The sequence below is a fragment of the Euprymna scolopes genome, chromosome 8 (genome assembly GCF_053919585.1).
Source record: "Euprymna scolopes isolate OS-2025 chromosome 8, ASM5391958v1, whole genome shotgun sequence".
Classification (NCBI taxonomy): domain Eukaryota; kingdom Metazoa; phylum Mollusca; class Cephalopoda; order Sepiida; family Sepiolidae; genus Euprymna; species Euprymna scolopes.
In genome coordinates this window covers 118,012,152-118,038,661 of record NC_136489.1, presented here as the reverse complement: position 1 = coordinate 118,038,661, position 26,510 = coordinate 118,012,152, and the positions used below count along the sequence as shown (strand labels likewise).

Here is a 26,510-nt window from a genome sequence, read left to right as displayed (position 1 = left end):
AAGAGACTTGGACGGAAATGTGTATACAGCAGATGTCAAAGAAAAAAATGATGATGATAATTATAATGATGATAATAATAATAATAATTACCTGTTGATTAATTTTAATTGTTTGTTGACACTGTTTTGTATTTCTTGATCCTCATCCCTCATACCTGAAAGTTTGTACGTGTAATTCTCATTCCAGGGTTGATTTTGTAAAAAGGTTTTCATCAACAAAGACCCATGGCTGGGTAACAAGGCAGGGCAAAATATCTTTTCTGGATTTAAAACAAACAACAACAAAAAAAATGTACTTTAGAAAATTAAGGTAATCATTTTTTATAATATTTACAAAGAAAAAAAATGTTTCAATCATATAAAGTTGAGTTTTTATTGCACTAACAGTGAAATTAAAATGGATACTAAAAATAGAAGAACTTTAACTTTCTAATATACTGGACATGTCTATGCAATCAACATCCTAATGTTAACTAATAACTAGGGCTATGACAACAGTATATTCTTTTCATTGTTTTTACTCTCGAGTATATATCTGACACAGACACAATCTATCAATCGAGGATCACATCACTCTACATAAAAACATATAAAATATCAATGGATATATACCTGAAAATCAAAACAAGGAAAAAAATATGCTGTTGTTATAGCCCCATTAATAACACTTTGTAAAAAGACTCATTAATTCAGTATTCGTTCTTATCGTTTTCTAATTCAATGATCGATTTAATTTTATTATCAAACATAATTCTATTTATGCATTTTTATATATAATGTGTAGAAATTTGGCATTAAAGACTTCTGAGGGTGAAATCTAGTTCTACATCATAAATAATATGAAACTGGCTTCAAGCCATTTCACAGTTACCATTAAAGTTCTCTTCTTTTTCTCCAGCTTTTTTGTTCATTTGTTTTTTCAACTGAGGATGATTTAACAAAGAATCAAAAACGTTTGTGATATATATATAGAACTTATATTAATTTTCTTTTGATTTTAACACAGAAATAGATCATAAGAAAAATGGAAACAACATTTTTAAAAAAGGTATAATCAAACAAAAGTTTTCTGCTATTTTTAAGATGCTGCCTAAATACACACAATATATAATGACAAAAAACAAAAATTTAGCTCAGCTTTTCAACATAAAAACGTGGTGGATAACGATGTGAATAGATTTAACAGTTCAAAAAAGGATTGATATGATAGCAGAGTGTTTGTGGAAAATTTCCAGTTTGCTTTCTCTCTTTTTATTTCTTGGGGGCATTTCAATTTTAATTTGAAAAAAACTATCAGACATGTGTGATGACGTATGACAATAAAACCTGGCCAGTGGTTGCTTGGAGATATGAGAATGATACAATGGATGTGTAATGTGAGTTTTAGGAAAAAGCTTAGATCTGATGACCTCTGAAGAAGATTAAATTTGGACAGTTATTGGGAAATGTATGCAAATCAGGAGACTTTGTTAGTTTGGTCACATTGAAAGAATGAATGCAGCACAATTTAGGAAGCAGTTTTAGTCGTTAGAGGAAAGCCAAGGAAAACATGTGAGAAAGTAATAGGGATGGATTTGCAAAAAAGAAGGATAAATAAAGACCTGACCAGAGATAGAGATTAGTTTGAAGGTCATTTTCTAAAATGTTATCTAACACTTGCCAGCATGTAAAACAGAAATTAAAATGACTATGATAATGATGATAATTGCTTTATTAGTAAAAAAAATAAATAAATAAATAAATAAAAAAATAAGAAAATTGATAAAACATAAGGATGAATAATACAAACCTTCCAAGTCCCAGTCCACCATTGGAGAAGAAGCCTTTTTCATGGTAAGATCGAATATACGGATGCAACCATCAGACATAAGAACAACGGGTTTGTCTGATTGTCCCCATTCGGCATCAATAACCCGAGGAATATCTTTCGGGCATTTGAATGACACGATCATTTCTTCCTGAAATGGTTAAAACAAGAGAAAAAAAAAAAATTAATTGAAAAAAAAAAAAAAAAAAATCAACTTATAAACATTGCCTTCATTTACGAATAAATTATTTTCCAACTTGTTCAGATGACAGTCCAATCTCATTAAAACACTGGTTCCACCAAAGTACTTCAGTACTTAGATGGGTGACTACTTGAGAATACTGTATGTCATGTTTGGAACTGGAAGTAGCTGTCAAGTCAGTTTCTTTAAATAGATTTGAAATAGCTATGAATGTACCTCTCCTCTCCCTAACTATTGTTTATTTTGGTGTTTTTGACTAATGAATCAAATAATCAAGGCCAAAAGCCACTCAAGAAAAAGAGTTAATGAAATAAATGGACTGTCAGAGAAAAAAAAGCGAAAACATGCAACACTAAAAAGACTACAAAGTAAAACTAACATGTTTATATAAAAACAAATTCGTAGACAAAATATTAATTTTTACATATAAAAATCCTGCCTGATCGTTAGATAAAAATGATTATATTTGTATTCTCCTTTTAGTATATAAACATACACCATATCCAGAATATCAACTCATTAAATTGATATCCTGGATATGGTCTTAAAATACATCCAGTGGCGAAACCATGATTGGCAGTTTCTGAAAAGGGTAGTGACCCCTTTATACTCAGATTCATTCTGGCTTGAAACAGTAGTATCTGTCATTATACTCATCTATGGTCAAAATAGAATCCACAATCTAAAAAACTATTCACAAAATGTACGCCTGCAAAGAAAATAATTTACAAGCCATTCATATACAAAGCAAACATGCAGTTTCAGCATAAAATGGACAAATAAGAGTTGAAATGCCATATAAGCCAACAGGCAGATAGTTTGTTTTATCACTGTTCAATAATATTCAGGAACACTTTGGTGATCATCTCATCAGCAGAGTCGGTTGTCCTTATCGCTCTAAACACTTTCTCATACCTGGGACTATTCTCTATCTCTACAAATCTACTATCAGACCATGTATGGAGTACTGTTGTCATATTTGGGCTGGCGAATCTGTGTCCCATTACAGAAACGTATCCATAACTTGATTGGCTCCACCCCCACCCTTTCTTCTTCTCTGCAACCTGTCTCTCGTAGATATGATGTTGCTAGTCCCTATCTTATTTATAAATACTATTATGACGCGCGTTCTTTAGAATTGTCTGATCTATTCCCTGCTTTCTTTGTTTCAACTCGTTTGACTCATTAGTTTAATGGTTTCAACAAATCTGTTCTTCTGATACCTCATTGTAATACAGCTTCCTATTCCAGCAGCTTCTTTCCTAAAACTGCAGACTTGTGGAACTCTCTTCCTGCTGACTATTTTCCTCCTACCTGTAATCTTGGTCTTTTTGAAGACTAAAGCCAATAGACATCTCCTTTATTTGTAACTAGCCTGGGTGCCTGGCATTGCCTGGGTGTTTGGAGGTGTGTGTTGAGCAAAAGAAAAAAAAAAGTGGTAGTAGTTAGGCAGGCTTGAACCTGTGACATGAAGGCAGAAAAGAAAGTGAAAGAAAATCTGACGTCTTACCACTACTTCATGATGCGACCAGAAGTCTAAAGCATTCAAATTAAATGTAGACAATCAAAAATATCACTTTCAGAAATGTCATTGCTTTTAAACCTCCCACGAAGGTCGTTTTAATGTTGGGGAAAACCAGTCCCCCCCCCCAAAAAAAAAATGGTATTCAAATAAATAGTAATGGTTTCGGTATGAAGGGTTTTCCCTACATTGACCAAGGACCAATTACAGAACAGATACTACCCGGCCAGAAGGCCAGGCGCCAGGCGTTCATGTTTGAATAGTTTCGCTTTATTTATAAGAAAAAGACAAACAAACACCGGAGACGACAGCATGGTGGGAATTTTTTAAAACTTGATCAAAAAAAAGATAGAGACAATGTCCATTTGAGAATGCAAGATATTACGATCGGGGAAGAATGTGAAAACTTCTGGAATTTAACCGATGCAAGAACCCTGATGAAAAATGCATTTTGCCCTTTATATATTAGATAAGCATCTTTCATACTTGTTAGTTTCCTATATCAAGTGGCTTTACATCTTGTCCGGAGCGATTTAAAAAAAAAATAGGAGCCTTAACCTTCCAAGTTTTTATTTGTGGGGTTATATCAAAGATAATGTCTATCAAAACAATTCTCAGACTATTCTTGGCCTAAACTGGGCCATTACAACAAAAATCAATCATATCCAGATGTGTTTGCAACACACAGATGCACATGTGGAGTATATCATTGAACGGCGATAAAACAAAGATTATTGAAACAAGTCAGGCATAGACTGAAATATATTTGTATGGAATATGGTTGAATCACAGAAAGGATCGTGACTTATTAACAATTCCATGGGGAAAAGGAGCATTCTGGTGGGGGGGGTGACACCTTGTATAGCTGCAGTATATGACCAAATTAAATTCACATAAAGAAAAATAACAGTCACTGCCTTTTGAAAATTAGAACGAAGTATACATTCGGCACCTCAATTATGTTAGTAGTTGAAAAGACATCAAATCTGTAGCCAAGGTCGCTGGAAAAATGGTTGGAACATTCTACTGCTTCAGTAGATATCTTACTGCTGTAGCAATTCTCTACCTGTATAAAAGCCAAGTACATCCTAGGATTGAATGTTGTTGCCACATCTGGGCAGGAGCTGCTCAAAGCACCCTATTCTGCCTTGACAGACTTCGTAATCCAGTAGGCAATTCTCTTTTCTTTTCTCTGCAACCTTTCCAACAGAAGAAACATTGTGAGTCTGTCTCTGCTCTATCACTATTTTCATGGCAAGTGTTCAACTGAGCTCCAATCTATGGCCCTCCCTCACCAATCCTTCACAAAAAACACTCATCTAATCAAAATTACTATCAATAAATTCCTCCATTCTCTATCGTTGCTTAAACCTAAACATGGATTCCATGAACAAAGCTTTTTCTCTAGAACTGTGTGCTTGTGGAACTCTGTTCCACTGGTCTGCTTCCCAGTTGACTACAATATCATTATCTTCAAGTCCAATGTAAACAAGTTCTTGTTCAACTGTCTTCATAAATAATCTAATTATATCAAATTACTTCTACAAACGATTATTATGCATCGGTCTCAATGACTACAATACACACATTAACCCTTATCTTCGAGCGGCCTCCAAGCCTTGATATGTGGTGACCCCTTTATATTAAAAAAAAAAAAAAAAATAGCACTATACCTGAAGCCATTGAATCATCACACATTTCTAAATCTAAATAAAAAACAAATAATTTCAAGTTGACTTATTCCCAGAATAACATTTTTCTATTAAAACACAAAAACAGTGCATATATATAAGAAAATCAATTCAAAGTCTGTAAATTAGAATTTACAACAATTTATTATTCGATAATGAATACAAGTTGAAAACTTAAAATTTTCCTTATTTCAAGGAGTTTCAAAGAATGTTACTTATCCTCAGAGGAAACTAGTTAGCAAAATAATAATCAACGGCAAGCTATAATTATGCTGGTTAGCACATAAATTGAAAACTACAAATTCTGAGACAACTCATCTATAATATAAATCTCACTTGTCTGTTTAAATGTATGTATGTATGTATGTATGTATGTATGTATGCCTGTATATCTCACAAAAACTTTCAACAGAGGCGACGGATTTTCATGAGATCAGTATCATTTTGAAGCTGGACCCTTTGGACGACAAATATCAAGAAATTGGACAAAAACATTAATTCCTTCACCCTCAACTGGGCACTTTTCTACAGGGAGGGGTCGCTTTTTTTGCTGATATTTTCAAAAGTCATCGGCTCTTTTGTTTGTCTAGCCTTAATTTAAACCTACATCACTTCCGGTTTGGTGATGGATGCCACAGCAAACCCGTCATGTCTGTTTTTTTCACTTTCTTTTCCTCCTTCGTGGTACGGGTTCGAGCCTGCCTGCCTGCCTGCTACCACTTTATCCTTTTTTTTTTTTTTTTGCTTAACCAACAACCTTACACACACACCTCCACTTTTTTCCGCCTTTGCGTCACAGGTTTGAGCCTGCCTTCTTACTACAACTTTTTTTTTTATTGCTCAACACACACCTCCAAACACCCAGGCAACACCAGGCACCCATGCTAGTATTTGTAAAAAAGTTGATCATAATGCAGAAATGCATAGGTTTAAAGGTTATTCCAAATGAAGTTCAAGCTCGATGAAGAAAAAGTTGAAAAATGTGGTCCAATCCAAAGAAAATGTTGATTGGTTAGATGTAGAAATGCAAGTGAAATAGTCCAATAACAATTGTAATCATCCAAGTGATTGACTGGTAAACATGAGCAAATTCCAGATATGAAGATGCAGCAGCAGATTTTATTATAGAAAAAGATTCTAAATGAAAAAGAAGATATTGGCTTCACAATGAGAGAGAAAGAAAAACCATTTGCTCCCATTAGCTGAGAAAATTTAAAATAGTATTGAATAAAGTTTACAGAATTATTCAGTTTGTAAACTTGAACTTTTGGAATGGGTGTTGATTGAAAAACACCGGTCAGTACTCAGTGACCATAGCAAATGTTTTTAATTTACAGACTGTAAGACAAAAATACTAAATTCTCAAGTACCTTATGCCATAAAAACCAAAAGATGGGATGGATAGAGAGAAATGAAAAAAAAGATGTTTATTATCTTCAAAGACCTCACTTGTCCTCTCACCGAGTTATGACTCCCACCCAGGTTACATTCTAACTTTACAAACGAAATAGGAAAATGTTTTTTGATTGAAATATCAGTTTTTGACGGTAATTCTTGGCCTGAAGACGTAATCCCCCAATGCGGGTGATGACAGAAACATGTATGCACATATGTAGCCATTAATGTTTGTATAAATAAATTTAATTATATATATATATATATATATATATATATATATATATATATATATATATACACACACACACACACTTCAGAATAATGTAATGCAATAGATCTACTGGTATGGAAATCCAGTGATTATCGGTCTTACAAAATATTATTGCTGTAATATTTTATAAAGACAATCCCAGCTAAATAAAAATTGCTCAATATAACAGATAGAGCAAATAAATAAAAATTTTTCTATCTTTCCTTGTTCCTTGTCATTTCTTCTTTTTCTCCCACCACTACCTTTTTTAAATTTTAGAATAAGATTTCAATTAGACACATTTTTCACTTGTGCTAATTTATAAGTATAATCTTTAAGCAATTTCCTTTCTTTTATTCATTTATTTCATTTCATTTTGCTTTGTCTGTCTACAGAAACTGTTTTATTCACAAATTGAAATTAATTTGGAGTGGACTTTGAAACTCATATATTATAATTAAAAAAATATATTAAATTATATCAAGAATTATATGTTTATTAAAAAACAGCTTCACGGGACTTTTATAATAATATATTTACTATATATTTACTAGACTCATCATCTAAACAAAGAAGAAACCAAGGAATTATGCTTACTTCGGATTGTGACCTTGTGCCGTGGAAGATTCAAAATACGGATTGGATCCCTTTAACTCACTGCTACAAAAGACTTTTACTTTGGAATTTGGATATGAAATTCAATATCCTTTTAATTTTGAACCAATATATAATTTCCCTTGCTCTATGATTTAAAAACTTTAAAAACTTTTAATTATGATTTTCTTTGTTTATTTTATTTACCAAATTAGGTATGAACCATTATAATTTACTAATATTTTCTCCTCTGAGGAGATGGGTAGACATTGAAAACCTATAGGTTAAGGAGATATACTTATTGAAATGTATTCTTTGTCATATAATAAAAATTCTAGATTTGAAATTTAATCATTTCACATCATAAAATTAAAATTACTAAATTATGAGATATATATATATATATCTGTGGAAATATGTTGTTGTTTTTTTCAATTTCAACTTTTATTTATACCAATCCTTAATTTATGAAGCTCAATGTAATTACAGAGCATATAACAAATATGGCATAAGAAAAAAACAAAAGGTAATTGCAACCTCTTCCAATTTTCAGATTTTGTAATCATGTGCAAATACATTTTTTTTTCTTTTAATGGGTTGTTAGGTGCTATTTCTTCTGGGGAGGTGAAGGCAGAATAGATTCATTGATTGATATAATTAAATGAATGATTTTGTGCTATGTAACAGTTGCTGTCAAGAATTGTGAATGGCAACATACTTAAAGGAATAAATTGCAAGATTGTCAACATCATGAAATTTGGAATATAGACTTGTCATATATATATAAATATATATATATATATATATTTGGTAAAACTGTTAATTAGTAAAAACCTGAAGAGAGTGCTCAATACTATTGCAGAGCAAATATGTGTTTTATTTTTATTTATTTTTTTATTACCATTTTATATATTTGGTTACATATGTTTCAGATGTTGGACGATGTTTACAATCCAACAGCCTCGTCAGACCTTACAGAAATGGTTATTAGTATTTATATATATATATATATATATATATATATATATATATATATATATGTGTGTGTGTGTGTGTGTATTTATATATCTATAATATAAAGCTGAACATCTGTGTGTGTGTCTGGTCATGAATAGGCTCCTATATGGTTGACTATTATAGAAAATTGATCACATACATGATAGAAGATGTATCGAGCCACAGGAATGGGTATGTTTGATCTGGCATAATGATGATTCATTAAAATTGTGGGGTCTGCGTACGCGCCTGGTCCACAAAGTATGGAAATAAAAAATGTAAAAATTAAAAAAACGTTTACAAGTGTTTTTGATATAGATGTACATAATAATACTTTGATAAGTATGTTTTAACTTAAATAGGGATGGTGTAATAAAATTTTGGTGTCTGTGTTCTCTCCTGGCCTCCATAGAATGGAAATAGGCACAAACTTTAATAAAGACTTTTCATATCTATCTGCGTAAGTATAGTTTTATAATTATGTTTCAGTTTAAAGAAATATGGTATAATAAAATTATGGGGTGTTCATTCGCACCTGACCTCCATAGAAGAGAAATATGTCACAAAGTTTAACAAGGTTTTTTAATATAGATCCACAGAATATTGTGATAAGTGTTTCAGTGTGAACAGGTATGGTATAATAAATTATGGTGTTTATCTATTTTATTTTTACTTTCATCATATTTTTCTTTGGTTTTGATACCCCCAAATTCGAAGCTATCTCTTTATAACCCTTCCTTTTCATAACCTATTGTACTTTTATAAATCAGAGTCCATTTTCTGTAGGCTGCTTTTGAACCCAGTCAACGACAGGTATTTTTGCTAGTATATATATATACATATATACATATAGAGAGAGAGAAAGAGAGAGGGAGAGAGAGAGACCCATTTACAAAAAAAATCTAATAATGAAAGAAATTGGTAATTTTAAAACCAATGAAGAACAATGAAACTATATACATATAAAATATTAAAAATAATACGAGAATTGAGTAAATATTTGCTTTTATTTTTGCATGCATGGGAGAAATGACTCATTCTGCATTGTTACCTTTTTATGCTGTGCTCATTATATCTTTAACTCTGCCAAATAAAAGACTTCCAAATCAATATAGAACAATAATTGGTATAGCAGATAAAATCACAATAAAACCCATTCTATTCTTTTTACTTTTTAAATAAATAAAACTTTTATTCGCTTTTTCTTTTCATATTAATAAATGGCATATGTCATAAGTAAACCAAACTATGCATTCCACTTTCAGTTTTTTTCACTTGATAAATTTATTTCTGGCATGCCCGGTGTTGCCTTGGTACTTGGAGGTGTGTGTTGATCAAAAAAAAAAAAGTTGCAGTAGGCAGGCAGGCTCGAACCCGTGATGTGAAGGTGGAAAAGAAAAAAAAAAAATGATGTGTTAGCTGCTGCACCCATCACCAAACAAAGTGACGTAGGTTTAAATTAAGGCTAGACAATCGAAAAGAGGCAATGACTTTTGAAAATATCAGCAAAAAAAAGCGACCCCTCCCTGTAGAAAAGTGCCCAGTTGAGGATGAAGGGATGAATGTTTTTGTCCAATTTTTCGGTATTTGTCATCTGAAGGATCGAGCTTCAAAATGATACTGATCTTGGGAAAATCCGTTGCCTCTGTCAAAAGTTTTAGGCAGACATACAAACATACATACATAGATTTAAACAGACAGGTGAGATTTATATTATAGACCAGCTGGGCTACCCGGGACTGTATAAACAATGAGAAAATTGAAGTTGATTTGGAACATATTTGTTATTCTTAGGATGGAGGAATTTTTAATGTCTATGTATCATTTGCTATTTTGAGCAAAAGAATATTTTACCTACCCTAGGACGCATATTACACATGTATGAGATAATTGTACCTTCCCTAGGATAGGTAATTTACAGCATGTATATGAAATAATTTTACCTTTGCGAGGATGGGTAATGTACAACACATTTAATGGAAAAGATTACCTATTATTCTGTATTTTTCCTAATAATTTTGTGGATAGTTATTTCTATTTTCATTGAATTAAATTGAAATAGCCTATTTATTTCTTTTAAGTAAGTAAACATAAATATATATTTTGTACAAAAGTAAATAAAAATAATTTTGGATTTTATGGAAGATATGTTATTCTGAGACCAATTTGAGGCATGCTATTTTGATGAATGTATACTTGGTTAGAAAATTATGTGAAAAACAAGATAAAAAACATGAATCATATGTAATTGAATAAAGAACATAAAATAATTGTTTTTTTATCTTCATTGCATGTTTGTATGTGGATGGACGAATGGCAAGACATGAATGAAACATTTCTTCAGAATGATTTCATTAAATTAGCTTTTCTGTGCAGACAAATATTTACAACAATATAGAAAGCAACAAACTTAAAACAATTTTAATACGATTTTTTTTTAAGAGTAGAAAATCATTTAGAGTTGGAAAACATTCAAGAAACAAAAATTAAAAAGCATTGCCTTCAAGTTATGAGTAGGGCTAGGACAACAGCATATTCTTTTCCTTGTTTTGACTTTCAGGTATATATCCATTGATATCTTATGTTTTTATGTAGAGTGATGTGGTTCTCGGTTGATTGTGTCTAACTGTATCAGATGTATACTCGAGAGTAAAAACAATGAAAAGAATATTCTGTTGTCCTAGCCCTAGTTGTGAGTAACTTTGTTTTTAACAACAAAAATATATGACAGCTGATTTTAAAATGATTCTTAAAATATGAATGGAAATCATAAATAACTATGCAATTTCATTACAAATTTAAAAATAAAAAAAAGGTTAAATAATCTCTATTATTTGGACTATTTAAACTACTGCTCTCATCTTAAGTGCTATTTTCACAAAGGTTTAGCCAATATAATCGTCAACCCTCTTTAGGTGCACTTTTTTCAAATTCAGAAATAATTTTATCAAACTTGAGCTCCAGAGTTTTAACAGATGCAATTGAATAAGGCCAAAGCGTTTTGAAAATAACAATCAAGATAAGAACAGTAGTCTAAATAATACAAATTATCAATCCACATATCGAAAATTCTGGAAAAAAATAAAAATAAATAAATAAATAAAAAATAAATAAATAAGTAAGTAAATAAATAAATAAAATTAAAAACTATTGACTTTTATTTTTGCACGCACAGTAGACTGGCCTGCTATTCTGCATTGTTAGCTTTTTATGCTGTGCTCATATCTTAAATCAGCCAACTAAAAGATGGATTAGTATAGAACAATAATTGATAAAGCAGATAACATTGCATTAAAATCAATTCTGTTTTCATTATTTTGTTGTTATGGAAGTAAAAATTTTACTTGTTAAATCCAATAATGGAATTATAAAAAGCATATTCTTTTTTCTATAATCTAACACTATAGGACATCGAATTAGTTAGAATTGGATGAAATCACAATTGTTGCAAATAATGCTAACATTTTCCAGAAGTATTGCATCTATAGGTCTGAAGAACATTAGGTACATAGATGTTATGAAGTAGATCACTAGAACACTTGCATAATTTTAAAATCACTGTTAAGATAAACTTCCTAGATTATCTCCCTTTAAACAGAACTCTTTAAAAGTATTCGCACAACTCGAGTAGCATTATTAATAATATTAGGTTGGTGCAAAGATAATTTTTTTTTTTATGTTGAACTTATAGATAAAAAAACGACATTTTTGCACCAACCCAATTGTAATAATAATAACAGCACTGTAATTTATTAAATAAGGCAGAATATTGGAAGTTTGTCATCAATATATTTTCTCCTAAAAGATAGATTCCAGTTTAGTTTCATCATGATGACTTCAAAACAGAATTATTACTTTATAATAAATAATATTCAAGATTTTTCTATTCAATGACTACATTAAATCACTAAAAAAATGGTACTTGTCTATAATTCCCTCTATATAAAAACAAAAATAGAGCAAAATCTGTATGATGTATGTATCCGTAACAAAACAAAAAATATCATATTCCAAAGTAGTTTTATTTTTAACTAAGAAAATCAAATTTTATTAGTAACAAGAGTTGCTATCTTGCCTGCCATTGTGGGAAATGTGGATTGGCATGGTAACCAATCTATAGTTGGAATCCATCAATATTAGAGATCATGGTTGTAGGTGCAGGGATATCTATAAGGTGAAAATGGCAGAGTATCACTGGGGCTGTTAAAAGATAACTTTAGCGAGATCTCCAATTTACAGAAGGGTTCTACAGGGTCACATCTACATCCACATAAATATTAAAAGGCGTGAATAACTTTGGAAAAATAACGACACTCGAATAAGAACTCTAGACCGCTGTACTGGGATAAAATAACATTTATTAGCCTGTTTAAGAAAAAGTAATTCAAATTATTTCAACTTCAAGGTTTTGGAACAAGAGTTCATTAGACAGTCTTTGTTAAGGAATGTCTTGTAGAAAAGGCAAAAAGTCTATGATTACAGATTTTCATGTTGAAAGGAAATATGTATAGTTATTTTCTGGAGAGAAAAGAAAAGCATTAATTGCTTAAGTGACATGTGTGTATGTGTGTGTTCAATACGTATGCAAACAACAGTTCTAAATAACTTGTTGAAAAGAATTAATTCTCATTTGATATGGTATTTTCCATGCTGAGAATTTAGGTGTATGATGCGTGCGAAGTCATGTTGGTGATTTTACGTCCCACAAAACGGAGTCAAGCAGCGATGTTGTTATTCGTAGAATCGCATCTTAGACTGGTTTGATTTACATGCACAAAAGCTTATATAGGAGAGTTCTAGAAAGTTTCAGACTATTTGTTGTATCACTGCATGCGAAGTGTAATGTAGTGTGTGTGGATGGGTAAATTCCAACGTTGTGTCTTTAGACGTTCTGAAATCTGTGGGTGTCGACACTGTGATTGCTATGAGAATGCCTTGCAAGATTAATGTGGTAATACCTATGAATTCTCATTAATCATTTAAAAATGATTTTCTGTATAAAAATAAAACTACTTGATCAATTTACATAATTTTTGGAATATGATATTTTTGTTTTGTTACCGATATATATCATACAAATGTTTCTTTACTTTTGTTTTTTTAATATAAGGGTAATTCTGGACAAGAACAAAACAATAAAAAGAATTTAAAGGAAATTACGATCCCGGGCAACACCAGGTAGCCCTATTATTGTGTGATAATGCTTAATATTAATTCATCACAATTATTATAAACTTCAACTCCATTAAGTACATGTATATACATTGAACATACCTTAAGTTAACTCAAATAATTACAAAATGGAAAGAAGGAAAGAAAAGAAAAAGAAAAAAGACGTTGACTGTTATACAGCATAATTACATACAAAAAGCAGATTCAAATGTGCCAATACGATAAATATAGCAAAAGGTTTATAATAATGGGAAAACAAGAAGCAAAAGTGTCTAACTAATAAAAAATTATATAAGGTTAAAAGTTGAGCTTATTTAAAGTCACAACAATGGATCTAAGCAATTCTATAAAAAAAAGGTTAAAAAAAAAAATTTTTTTTTTTTTGTTTTTCATATATTTTTAACATTCCAAAGAATGAAACATTTCTTGTCTGACATATAAATTCAGATTAAAATCATAATTTAACTCTGACCCATAAGCTTGAAATTGCAAACAACGAAGCTATGCAAAGAAAACTGCTCAGCTTACAAGGCTTTGCAAAAGTGAGTGCTCTCTTTTTATGGCCTTGTGTCAGATAAAACAACATAATTACAAGAAAAAAGATGCGAGAAATATTGTTTTCTTTTTCTCTGCTTTCTTCAATGTTAACAAATCTGTATTGCACAATGCAAAATAAAAATTGGTGTCAACTTTGTGCAACAAAACCGTGCAAATTTTGAAATACCTTTGTACGCTGCGCAAGGACAAATGATAAAGAAGAACATGTTAATAAAAAGATGGATGCTGCCACAGAAACTGGGATGGACTACAATTAGGGTGGAATTTTAGATCACAATCTATTTCTTTAGAATTGGTAATTATTTATGCTTAGAATAAATACAAAATTAATCTAAAGTGGAATGGGGATCTTATTTCCCCCAAAGACATTAATATATAAAAAAAATCCTTTAATGATGAAAATAAATAAATAAAAATCGATTGCAAGTATGAGACTATTATATATGATGTATCATACTGCGAAAACATTTCTAAAACAAAAATCAATAAAATTACTCGTGTTCTTTCCTATCAATTTATATAATATTCTGCTTCTTCCTTTTTTAGTTATTCTGTGCATTAAACTTAGAAAAAGACCAAATACAATTTTGAAAACCAAACTGCTCCAAAATAGACCAAATTCACAAAATTTGGCTTTAGAAAGAGTGCCCCCCCCTTCATGTAACCTCGTTTTCAAATATTATTATAATATATGATCATTGTTGTAATGATGTAAGAAAGGAACATGTAGTAATTTTTATGTGCAGTGGTTCTTCACCAAAGGAACAAGTCAGGGAAACATTACGTAAAAAAAGGGAACATTCGAAAGTAACAGAGCAAAAAAAAAAAAAGAACTTTGGGCAAATGCGTAGTTTAGTGGCATAAATTATTTGACAGACAAAACTTTGTAAATACTATTTATTTTATAAAAAAATACATTATTAGACCCTAAGGCTGAAATAAAGCCAGAAAAAATTTCATTTTTATTATTTTTTTTTCATCATTTTTATTAGACTAAATGTACGAAATTCGAGGCCGCCGAAATATTGCTTTTAAAATTTGGCCTTTCTAAGGTTTGACAGATTGGCCTTTTTAAGGCCTAATTTGGCCTTTCTTACGTTTTTTCATGAACTATATTTTTGACTGCCATATTCTTTTTGGCCTAAAAAGGCCAATCTGTCAAACCTTAGAAAGGCCAAATTTTAAAAGCAATACAGGGGCCTCGATTATCGTACATTTAGTCTAATAAAAAATGATGAAAAAAAATAATAAAAATTAAATTTTTTCTGGTTTTATTTCAGCCTTTGGGTCTTTTTCTATGTGTTTTATATAAAATAGCTTTTATAAATTTTTGTTTGTCAAATAATTTACGCTGCTAAACTACACATTTACCGAACTTTGTCTGCCAAAAGGTGCTGGATTGAAGGAGTAAATTAAAGATTGTCTCTTACAATTTAATTCTATTATTTGTATTGAACTATATAGCACAATATTACTTTCTGAGTATTTATTAATATTTATTAATTTATCTCATTGGTCAATTCTATATTCAAAATATGATGAGCATTATTTTCATAGAAATGTTAATAAACTCATATTTGCTACATGTTTTTGGTTTTTCTGTTCCAAAAACACATTTTTTACACTATCCAGAAAAATATCAGCTTTATCAAAGTATATTCATGGATTAAATATATTACTTACTCTGTGAAATTCCCACGGGTCCTGCTAGTATGTAATAATATGTGAAGACTATAAAAAGTCTTCTCTTCAAAATAAATTTTGTGACTAAAAACGAATTACTGCTAACTGCTTCACACTTTCTAACTTATTTACATAACAAATCAAGAGACCAGCACAAGAAATTATATGCAAATTAGTTGCTAGAGTCGGACACTGTTTGGGAAAGTGTAGAATAGTTTACAATTAATAATTTCACTACACCCAATCATTCTCACACTGCAAACAAACTTAGCAAAGGGAGATAGTTTGCATTAAATCTAATTTTGCAAATAACGTTAATGAGTTAACAGTTCAAGTACTTACTAAGATTAAAAGTAAGAAGATATAAAAACTTTAAACGATAATGATGCTTGAAAATGAAACAATAACTTGAAATGAGACTGTGTGGACTGATAGAATCACATTTAATAACTAGTACAAAGGTATACAATCATTTATACAAACATGCAGTTAATTAAAACATGCAAAGAAATTATCTTTGAATAAATAGTGGAAGGGAAAGAATTGTTAACATATGGTTAAGATTAACTTTTTATTGTATTCATGTGGTTAGTTCGTGAGTGCTTACTCAAGAAAAAAAACTTTTTCTTACTCATTAGAAAATAATTTACTCCCCTCTCCCTCCAAAAAAGACCGTTTGGGCCAAAAACAGGTACAAAGGGTATTTATTTGATAACAATCAGGTCAGAATGTGTCTGGCAAACATCAGATACTCAAGTTGGTTGGAAAAAAAAAAAATCTAACTTTTTTACATATATCATAATGTTAATTTAGTTTTCTTTAGTGCTTTTAAGTGATAAAAAGTCAGAATTTAAACTGTTTGTTAAGAAAGAAACTATTTTTTTAAATTTTGAATTAAAAATAAAAATAAAATAAAAAAGCAGAAAAGATTATTCATCCATATTAAGCCTACTTTACAAAAAAAAAAAAAAAAATAGTTTTCAAGCTGTGGTATCTAACAGGTAAATTTTTACACAGACACCTAAACTTGTTCTATCGCAATGTTTCTTGTTTTATTAAGATACATTTCATTTTCAGACAAATAAAATTGAGAATGTGTGTCAAACAGTAGTGTTTCAATATTTTTAGCAATGTGCAAGACAAAAGAAACACAGTAAACAGGCATACAGATCAACAACTATACTCTTTCTAACTGAGAAGGGCCCTGAAATGCCAATGATAGATGTGTAAATTAATATGAAACTGTTTTGGAAATAATGTTTTGGACGAATTTACTCATTCCCTCTAAAAAAAAACACAATAGATGAAAACAAGTTAACTCACCCATGTTCCTATTTCCTATTTACAATGCCTCCCCACGGGACAGAGTTAGATGCCAGGGTCGTTTTTTTAACGTGGAGAAAAGGAACAAAAAGTAAAAATTGTCTCAGTCGTGAAGGATTTCTCCTCCACTGACAGAGAACAAGAAATTGAAGTGCAGCATCTGAAGAACAGATACTATACTGTGATCTTGCCCCGAAGGCCAAGTACGGTGTAATGGGTTAAATTATCAAAACTTAGCTGTAGTTCATAATACTGCCAGGATATCAAATCTCATTTATAAAATTTACTATGTCTGTCTGTCTGTCTCCATATTTCCAAACTATCTCTTTTGAAATTAAAAGTTGCAGAGTGGTGCTAATGGCCTCAAATGATTGGATTTTTTAAGGACTGTTCTTTTATGGGTATTTAGCCGGTTAAAATAGTTTTAAAAGGGGGGTCAAAAAGGGGTCAAAATTGAAAAAAATCGTTATATATTTTGTACATTCATCTTAATTTATTTTTAATCAGTTCATACGTGTGTCAAGTTGGTACAGTGGTAACGCCACAAGCTTTGAATGCTACAGTTTTGCTTTCAGTTCCAATTCTAGTTTATGGAACTCAAATACTTTTTTTTTTTTTTTTTTTTAAATCACAACTCTGTAATTATATATACGAAAGCTAAACAAATCCAAATATCAGATTTAAGTGTATTTTATGACCGGGCAAAGCCGAGTGCACCCCCACCCCCACTAGCGAAATATAGAGATGTATAAATTCATTTATTTAAAAATTATTGTTACAAGTAGTCAACCAAGCAAATAGAATAATTTTTTTATTTTATTTTATTTTAAATTAAGAAAATAAAAAGCAGAATATCATGTATACACAGTAAACTTAATAAAAGGGGGGGGGGATCAAATTGTGGCACCTAGCAGGTAAAGTTCGCCCTCATTGACTTTCTTCACTTTTGCTCCCAATGTCTTGGATTTTTATAATATATAATTTTGTAACAGTTGCATTTCTTTAATATACAGTTTAAATCGACAACTATTTTCTTTAAGTGTAGATTTAGCAACTATTGGTTATTTTGAGTTCAACTTGAATGGCAGTTCATCATGAAGAGACTGACACCCAAGCAACGTTTGCAAATTGTGCAAATTTATTTTGAAAATTATTTTGAAACATCTGATGAACACATAATTTCATGAAATGGACCTGTCAACAGGCCACCTCGTTTGTGTGATTTAATCCCATTAGATTATTTTCTTTGATGATATGTAAAGTCTCGTTTATGTTCATAAACTAGGCATAATAGACAACTTGAAAGATAATATTCTCTGCATTATTGCTGACATACAACCTAATTTAATGTACAGATCTTGTAAAAATTGGACCTCTAGATCACACCATATGCCTGTGAGCTGCAAAATTGTATTTAAATTATAAATGTCAAAAATTGTTCTTTGGAATAAACTAAATGTTAGTATATTCAAAATATTTTTCTGTGATTTATTTTAAAGTTTGGCACCTCTATACAGCATAATCACGTTAAGACACCGGTTCCCACTGGATCACCAAAGTTAAGCACCATTAAACCTGGTCAGTCCTAAATGGGTGACCATTTAGGACTTCCAGATGCTGTATGTGATCTCTGCTTATCAGCATAGCATTGTTTCCAGTCATCTTGGACTTCTCCTTGCCATTGGACTCAAACAGTGCCAATTCAGGAGAGGTTGGAAATTGTGCAATCCTTGTCATACAATTAAAAGCACAGCTGTCCTTACAGGGAGTATCCATTGTCTTCCAAGACTGTATAGAGGTATCGACAGTTCAGCACCTCTAAAAAAAACAAAAACTATATACACGTGTTTGATAGATTCTTCTCCTGTTTGAGAGTGGTAACGCTATGCTGATTAATAATGAAAATACTATTTTAATTTCGACAACATTTTTGATAAAGACATTCAAGTGTAGTGAATCTGCTGTAAACACTTAACTTCCATGAAAGGAAAACAGTTGAAACAAATGATACATGTTGAACTATTAATCATTTTTATCAAAGAGATTGCATATACAATGACTGACTAGACTACAAGAGAAGAAAACTTGGCATTCAAATATTTCTAAGGTACTAATATTATGTATTACCCAAAAGTTATGCTTCTTTAGGGTAATTGTTAATACTCAAAAGATTTTTTTTAAGTTTTGAAAAGTAACTGTATACATAATGTTATTTTTGTATATACAGTGATTGTATATATAGTGTTGACTTTATTCTATTTTATTCAAAGTCCTGAAATATCTTGGCCAGTCATCTCCCAACCCCTCCTCGGAAATCAGAGAAAAATTCTTTTTATTATTACAAAAAACAAAAAAAGGAAGGGTGAGATGTGATAGAAACAATAAAATAAAAAGAGGACAACATCTATTCATTTATTTAAAAATAAATAAAAAAAACTAAAAAGATGAAACAAATAATGTGCACACACACATGAAAAGTAAGAAACAACAAAGAGGCTAACTTACATCTGGGAGGGTTGTCGTTTTCCCGATCTTCTGAGTCTCCTGCCAAAGTGTGAGATGGGGTGATGAACAATAGCAACAATCACAGCACACATACACAAAAAACAACCAACAAAGACACAAATTCACATATGGCCTTCAATTTAAAAAATGTTTTATGTTAAAGTTGTACACTTTTACTTTTGGTCCCAATATCTTTTGGTCCCAATATCTTGGATTGAAATATAAATATTATTTTGTAAAATTTGAATTTCTTTTCTTTACACAGGGTGTCTAAAAAAATCTACTCACTTTAACTGTCATCAGCATTATCTGGATAATAAGGGTAATCAATTTGAACATTTGCAAACATGATTCTTGAATTACATTTGTCTTCTGTATTTGAAGCTATTCTATTTCACTCTCTCTTCATAAATGAAGGTTTTATCAGCATTCGAAATGAGAGTACATATGTACATATTTAGGCACCTGATATATATATATATATAGGGTAGGAATTAGCAAAATATATATATATATATATATATTGCTAATTCCTACCCTCTAATGAGAAGGAAAGTATTTCTTCGAAACTCCGCGGATGAAGGACTATCCACTTATCAAGCGTTTCCTTTTCAGATTAAATATGTTTTTAACTTTTTTTCAAAGTGTTTTTTAACATGTTTTATTAACTGTTTGCTCTTATTATAAGCTCTATCTCCTATTTGGTTTTATCGAGCTTTTACATCTGGTTGAGATTACTTTATAAAAATTATTCTTTTATATTTATAATATACTTTAGTTTTACCATCTTGGATCATTTTGGTGAATTTAATTGTAATTTTTATTTTATTTTATATATATATATATATATATATATATATATATATATATATATATATATTACAATAGAAAAATGCGAGCAAGAAAAGTAATATGGTTAAGCTTAAACATGGAAAAGTAAAGGACTTGTTGTTAAAACTGGAAAAGAAAAGGTTAAGATATTCTAGTAAAAAATATAATAAATTTATAACTTAAAATATTGCAGCATTAAGAATTAAAAAAAAAATTCAATTTAGCATTATATAATCAATTCTTAATGCTGCAATATTTTAAGTTATAAATTTATTATATTTTTTACTAGAATATCTTGTCCTTTTCTTTTCCAGTTTTAATTAGTCCTTTATGTTTCCATGTTACTTTTCATGCTCGCATTTTTCTATTGTAATCCATGATTTTTCCAGGTTTCCAATTAATTCACTTGCTCTTTGTTTAACTTCAGTCTTATTTTTTTGCCCCCATAAACATAACATACACACATGTGTAATAACAATGTATGGCACTCGTCTGCTTTCAATAAAATACCTCCAATTATCTCCCTTTCATGCTTTCATTCTCTTTGTTTCACTTGATACATCTCTTTTCGTGAGAGTGGTGAATTGGTAGCAACAGTGGTTGCTTAAGCAACGTGGTTGCTCTGGAAATCAGTCATAAAATTGTCACTCACCTCCTTATGAATTTTATGATTTTGAACACCATTAAATTCATTATAACTTTTGTTTTACTAAACGAAAATTGAAAATATTTTTTCATGATATAGCTGAGAACGTGATCTATAAACTAATAATTGTTTGAAATTTGGTAAAAAAATGAGTGAGCGGTGAAACTTTAAAGCAGTTTTAAATGACTAAAACTGCCACTTAACCATATATTCAAACATGGTAGTGTTTGAATGATATATATTAGTCAAATGAAACATTAAAAAAAATTTCTTTTATATAGTTTCAAATGTTAAAAAAAACTTCTAAAATATATATATATATATATATATATATGTATGTATGCCAGCCCCTTTAAGAACTCGATTCTTGTTATTGAGCACTCTAAGTTGAAGTTAAGTCGGTTACTTAAGCTTACATGCACACATCATGAGGTCATAATCATTAGATCACTATCACCGTCTTGACATTTAATAAATATTTAAATTTTCATTGTATTTCTTGCGGTTAAAGGTAGCTGTATGAAATTGTTCCTTGCTGACAGAGTCAGAGATGGCTTCATTGCCAGGTTCAAATCTCCCGACCGGCAGTAATTGTGACACCCTGCACTGATGATTCACGAAAGGATAAAATAAAACACTAGTGTCTGTAGATGTTAAAAAAAATAATTATAGTGATAATTATATATATATATATATATATATATATACACACACATCACACACTATTAGTTATTACTCCAAATGCCAAAAGATAGAATCAATCAACACTTATAAATTTATATTATTTGTTTTTAGGCAGACATCTAAATTTTCATTGTATTACATCTTACACATGTTCCATTGTATAGCAAAAAAAATCACTAAACAACTCTCAAGAATATATTATTATATATATATATATATATATATATTATTTGCCATTTAAATTAATTTATGACCAAACTAAACATTAGCAGAATGTATGATTTCAACAAAGGAATTAGTAGGATATCATAATAGATGAATGTTTAGCAGGGGATGACACTGGCTAAGTGGTTAACGATGCAGACTGAAAACCTGTGTGCGCCAAGTTCGAATCCATTTCGCGCCACAGAATCACTTATCAGAGAAGCTGTTCAAGATGTGCAAAATTTTTATCTGCATTTTTAGCCGAGATTTTTGTTATTGTCTTTTTCTCCAGACTCTTGTCCTCGTCAACGTTTGATATTTGCTAAACCATTTCTAATCCATCGGGTCAATATTATTAACATAATGGATCACGGGTAGTCTAACAAAATCAGTATTACTGACTCAACAGATCTATTAATATACTTGTTGAGCCGTGTTTATCACATACCAAGTCTCAGAATTACAACAGTACCCAATGCCAGAGGTTTGATCTATTTATTTAGGTATCTTATTTGCATATCATGCTATACGTCTTCCTGAATCTGTGAGGTTTGACATGAATTTGACCTCTCACTCCTGACTACTACTCCTGATTATTACTCTGACTACACTTCATAGCATCTTATCCATGTTTCTACAGGTTCTGAATTGTCTCGTGTGTTCACACATCCTATTGGTGATGCCATTGTTGTGCTATGTTAATCTCGTATCAAGTCTCAAGATTACAGCAGTACCCAATGCCAGAGGTTTAATCCATTTATTTAGGTATCTCGTTTGAATATAACATGCTATGTGGTGTAGTAACTATTTTTGCCACCCAGAGCGGTTTAAAAATTTGCCCCAGCCCACAGGCCATTGATAATCTGTTAACCTTCAAAATTCCAGAAAGTTCTCAAAAATTTACTTTAATGGAATTACAATCATTTTTTTTTTTTTTTTTTTTTTTTTTTTTACATGGAGGTCACCACTTATCAAGGCTCAGAGGCCACTCGAAGATAAGGGTTAATGGGTATACATTAGTCATTGTGATTTTAGCATAGTAAACATAAGTAGTGGGAATTTTGTAACTTGGATTACTTAGGGGGACAGTTCATCAAGAACTTGTTAACGTTGGACTTGAAGACAATCAGATTGTAGTCAGCTGGAAAGCAGGCAAACGGAATAGAGTTCCACAGGTGTGCACTTCTAAAAAAGAAGCTTTGTTCATGGAATCTACATTTAGGTTTAGGCACGGATAAAGAGTGTGGGAAATTGTTGATAGTGGTTCTGGCTAGATGAGTGTTTCTCGTGAAAGTCTGGCGAGGGGGGACCATAGATTGAAGTTCAGATGAGCACCTGCCATGAAAATAACGATAAAGCAGGGACAGGCTCGCTACGTCTCTTCTGTGGGAAAGGGTTGCCGAGAAGAGAAAAGGGCATCCCCCACTAAGCTACAAAGTCTATTTTGAACTCTGTCAAGACAGGATAAGCTGCTTCTAGCAGCTTCTGCCCAGATGTGGCAACAGTACTCCATCATTGGCCGAACCTGGCTTTTATATAGGTAGATAATTGCATCAGGAGTGAGATATCTACTATCTAGAAGGATTCCACCATTTTTCCAGCGACTTTGACAATGGATTTGATATACGTGTTCCATTTCAGATCAGGAATAAAGGTCTAGCCTAGAAGCTCGTCAAAACATGAAGCCTCCCCAAGATGAGAGCCATTCATTTCGATTGATGGCTGCTGGGCAACAGAGCATTGATGATGTAAAGATAGAAGCTTGGTTTTAGATGCATTAAAAGTAACCAGCCACTTTTTCCCCATTGTACCACATGCTCAAGATAAGAGGAGAGAGTCAGAGAGAACTTGGTTGTTTATGGTCTTCGAAGTGCTACCATAGATGGTAGTGTCGTCAGCATAAATGTCTACGAATGATCTAAGGATGTGGTCTGGAAGATCATTGAAGTAGACCAGGAAGAGAGTTGGACCCAGGATGGACCCCTGAGAGACTTCAGTATTAATACTGAGAGCCTCTGATTTCTGCCCATCAACCACTACTCTTAAGAACCTATCAGAGAGAAAAGATTTAATAGTTGAGAAGACATTTCCAGCTATACCATGATTGGAGATCTTGTGAAGTAGACTTTTATGCCATACCTTATCAAAGGCCTTTGATATGTCAAGAGCAATTGCCTAGAGAGGAAGCATCCGTCGAGGGATTCGCCAATCCTATGAGATATAACTGTAAGCACGTCTGCTGTAGATCTAGCAGAACTGAAACCATATTGCACGTCACTAAGAAGGTTATTTTTGCTGAGATGGTTGACTACTTCCAATCAAGGATGTAAAATCTGTCTCAAAACAGTATTAAACACAAAAACATATTACAACCTTAAAAATCATTTTAGTATAAAATTTAAGATGTTTTGTTAGCTTTTTATTATTTGAAATTTTTTTGATTTTCTATTTTTACCGCCTCAAAGTGCCGCCCAGGCGGACCGCACCTCCCACCCACTCCTTTGCTACTCCACTGAGTATGCTGCAATACTTAAACAGAGTTAAGTTTTGTTTCCCTAAGGTGTTTTTCTGATATATTTTAATCACACAAAATATGTGCTAATATATTCTTTAGTTTTAAGATTATGTTAGGTTTGAAAAAAAAAAAAAATCCATTTTAATTGTTCTAGTTAGCCATAGTTAGCAATCATCTCATCAAGTGATTGAATCTCATACGAAGTGTCTATCATTTCCTTTCATTGTAGTCTTGTTTGGTCACCTTCTCTTATTTTATACTACATCTATCACTCTCACTTATCACTCTCACTACAAACCAATTAGTCTCCTGTGCATCATGAGCAAGTTGCTGGAATATTTATTAAATAAAGAAGTGGTCAACCACCTCAGCAAAAATAATCTAATCAGTGACAGGCAATATAGTTTCTGTTCTGTTATAGTTGATGTGATCAATGCAATATCACACAAAATTAGTGAATCTCCCGATGGGGGCTTCATTTCTAGAGCAAGTGCTCTTGACATGTCAAAAGCTTTTGATATGGTATGGCATAAAGGGCTACTTTACCAGATTGCCAGCTACGCAATAGCTGGAGATGCCCTCTAAAGTAATAAAGCTATTCTCTCTGAGAGGTTTATAAGAGTAGTAGTTGATGGCCAGAAATCAGAAGCTAATAGTGTCAACGCTGGCGTCCTTCAGGGTTTCAATCTGGGCTCAACTCTCTTTTTGATTTTCATCAATGATCTCTCAAATCACATTCTTAGATCATATGTAAATATTTATGCAGGAGACACTACTATTTACGGCAACACTTCAAAGGTCAGAAATGACTAAGGTCTCTGATTTTCTCTTGTTTGATCTAGTGCACGTGGTGCAAAGGAAGATAATAACAGACAAATTTATAAAGGAAGCTAAAAAGAAAAAAGAAAAAGCTAAGTGTTGAGAAAAAGCTATAGTCGAGGGTGTCCCGACTAAGACCAAAAAAATGTGGGATTAAATTACTCCTTGGATGGTCAAACAAACAGGCTTCGAGTGCTTGAAGAGAGGAGGGGTGATTGAACAAATAAGATGGCCATGAAAACATACAATTGACCCTAACATCCAGAAGACAGACAAGAATGTGTAGAATCTAAAGTAGATTAAAAAGGAATCATTCTTTTTTTTTTTTTGCTTTTTCTATGGCCTTCTGGGAAAATTATTATTTTTTTTTTTTTTTTGCTGACAACAAAATTTACTTGCACTTCTAATGAAACATGAAAATGTTGAAATGCTGACTGATCCGTGTAAACACCTAACAATGATTATGTAATTTTATTAAAACAGCTCTACACTTGTATTAAGCACTTTTCCAAAAAATATTGGTTTTTGGTTCATGTTAATATATCTGAACTTAATTAATCAATTTATATATATATATATATATACATATACACAGAGAGACAGAGAGAGAGAGATAGATAGATAGATAGATAGAGAATTTAGAAACATATTAATAAAAAAACATTGCCATTTTAGCTGTCTCCCATTTAAAACTGTGCTTTCCAATCATGGAAGCCCTACTCATTCGCATAAAAAAACAACCATCAATCAGGCTCAATATGAGGGAGAAGGCACGCTTAAGTGCTTTTAATGATTTTAGATGACTTTTCAATAAATTCACTAAACATTTTTTATTTCATCACTCGCCTGATGAATGACTCATGAAAGTCAAAAACGTTTGCAACTATAGCAAATTTCTTTTTACACTCCAACAGAATATTCAAACATTGACCCACCAAATGGAAAAAATGAATCGCAAAAGAAACAAACAGGAATTATCCCTGCTGTTCAATGAAACAGGCATAAGAGAAAAAATGCTGCCCAAATATACTTATATATATATATATATATATATCATGAATGCAATATTTCAACTTTCTGTTGTTGAATATGTGGGAATTGAAATTCTCA

At 31.4% G+C, this 26,510-nt stretch overlaps 1 protein-coding gene across 9 annotated transcripts in view; it reads right to left on the bottom strand.

The window, feature by feature from the left end:
- LOC145283733 (WD repeat-containing protein 11-like) overlaps positions 1–26,510 on the bottom strand; it is a 147,917-nt gene that overhangs the window by 25,538 nt on the left and 95,869 nt on the right. For 5 of the 9 annotated variants that reach the window (XM_080132790.1, XM_080132788.1, XM_080132793.1 and 2 more), the window contains 3 exons: positions 19,702–19,740; positions 1,790–1,958; positions 92–260 (listed from right to left, as the gene is read on the bottom strand). In XM_080132790.1, coding sequence (XP_079988916.1) covers positions 92–260; positions 1,790–1,958; positions 19,702–19,740 — 377 coding nt within the window. The remainder of the gene's footprint in view (positions 1–91; positions 261–1,789; positions 1,959–19,701; positions 19,741–26,510) is intronic. The other 4 variants (XM_080132791.1, XM_080132789.1, XM_080132796.1 and 1 more) reach the window with 1 other exon arrangement.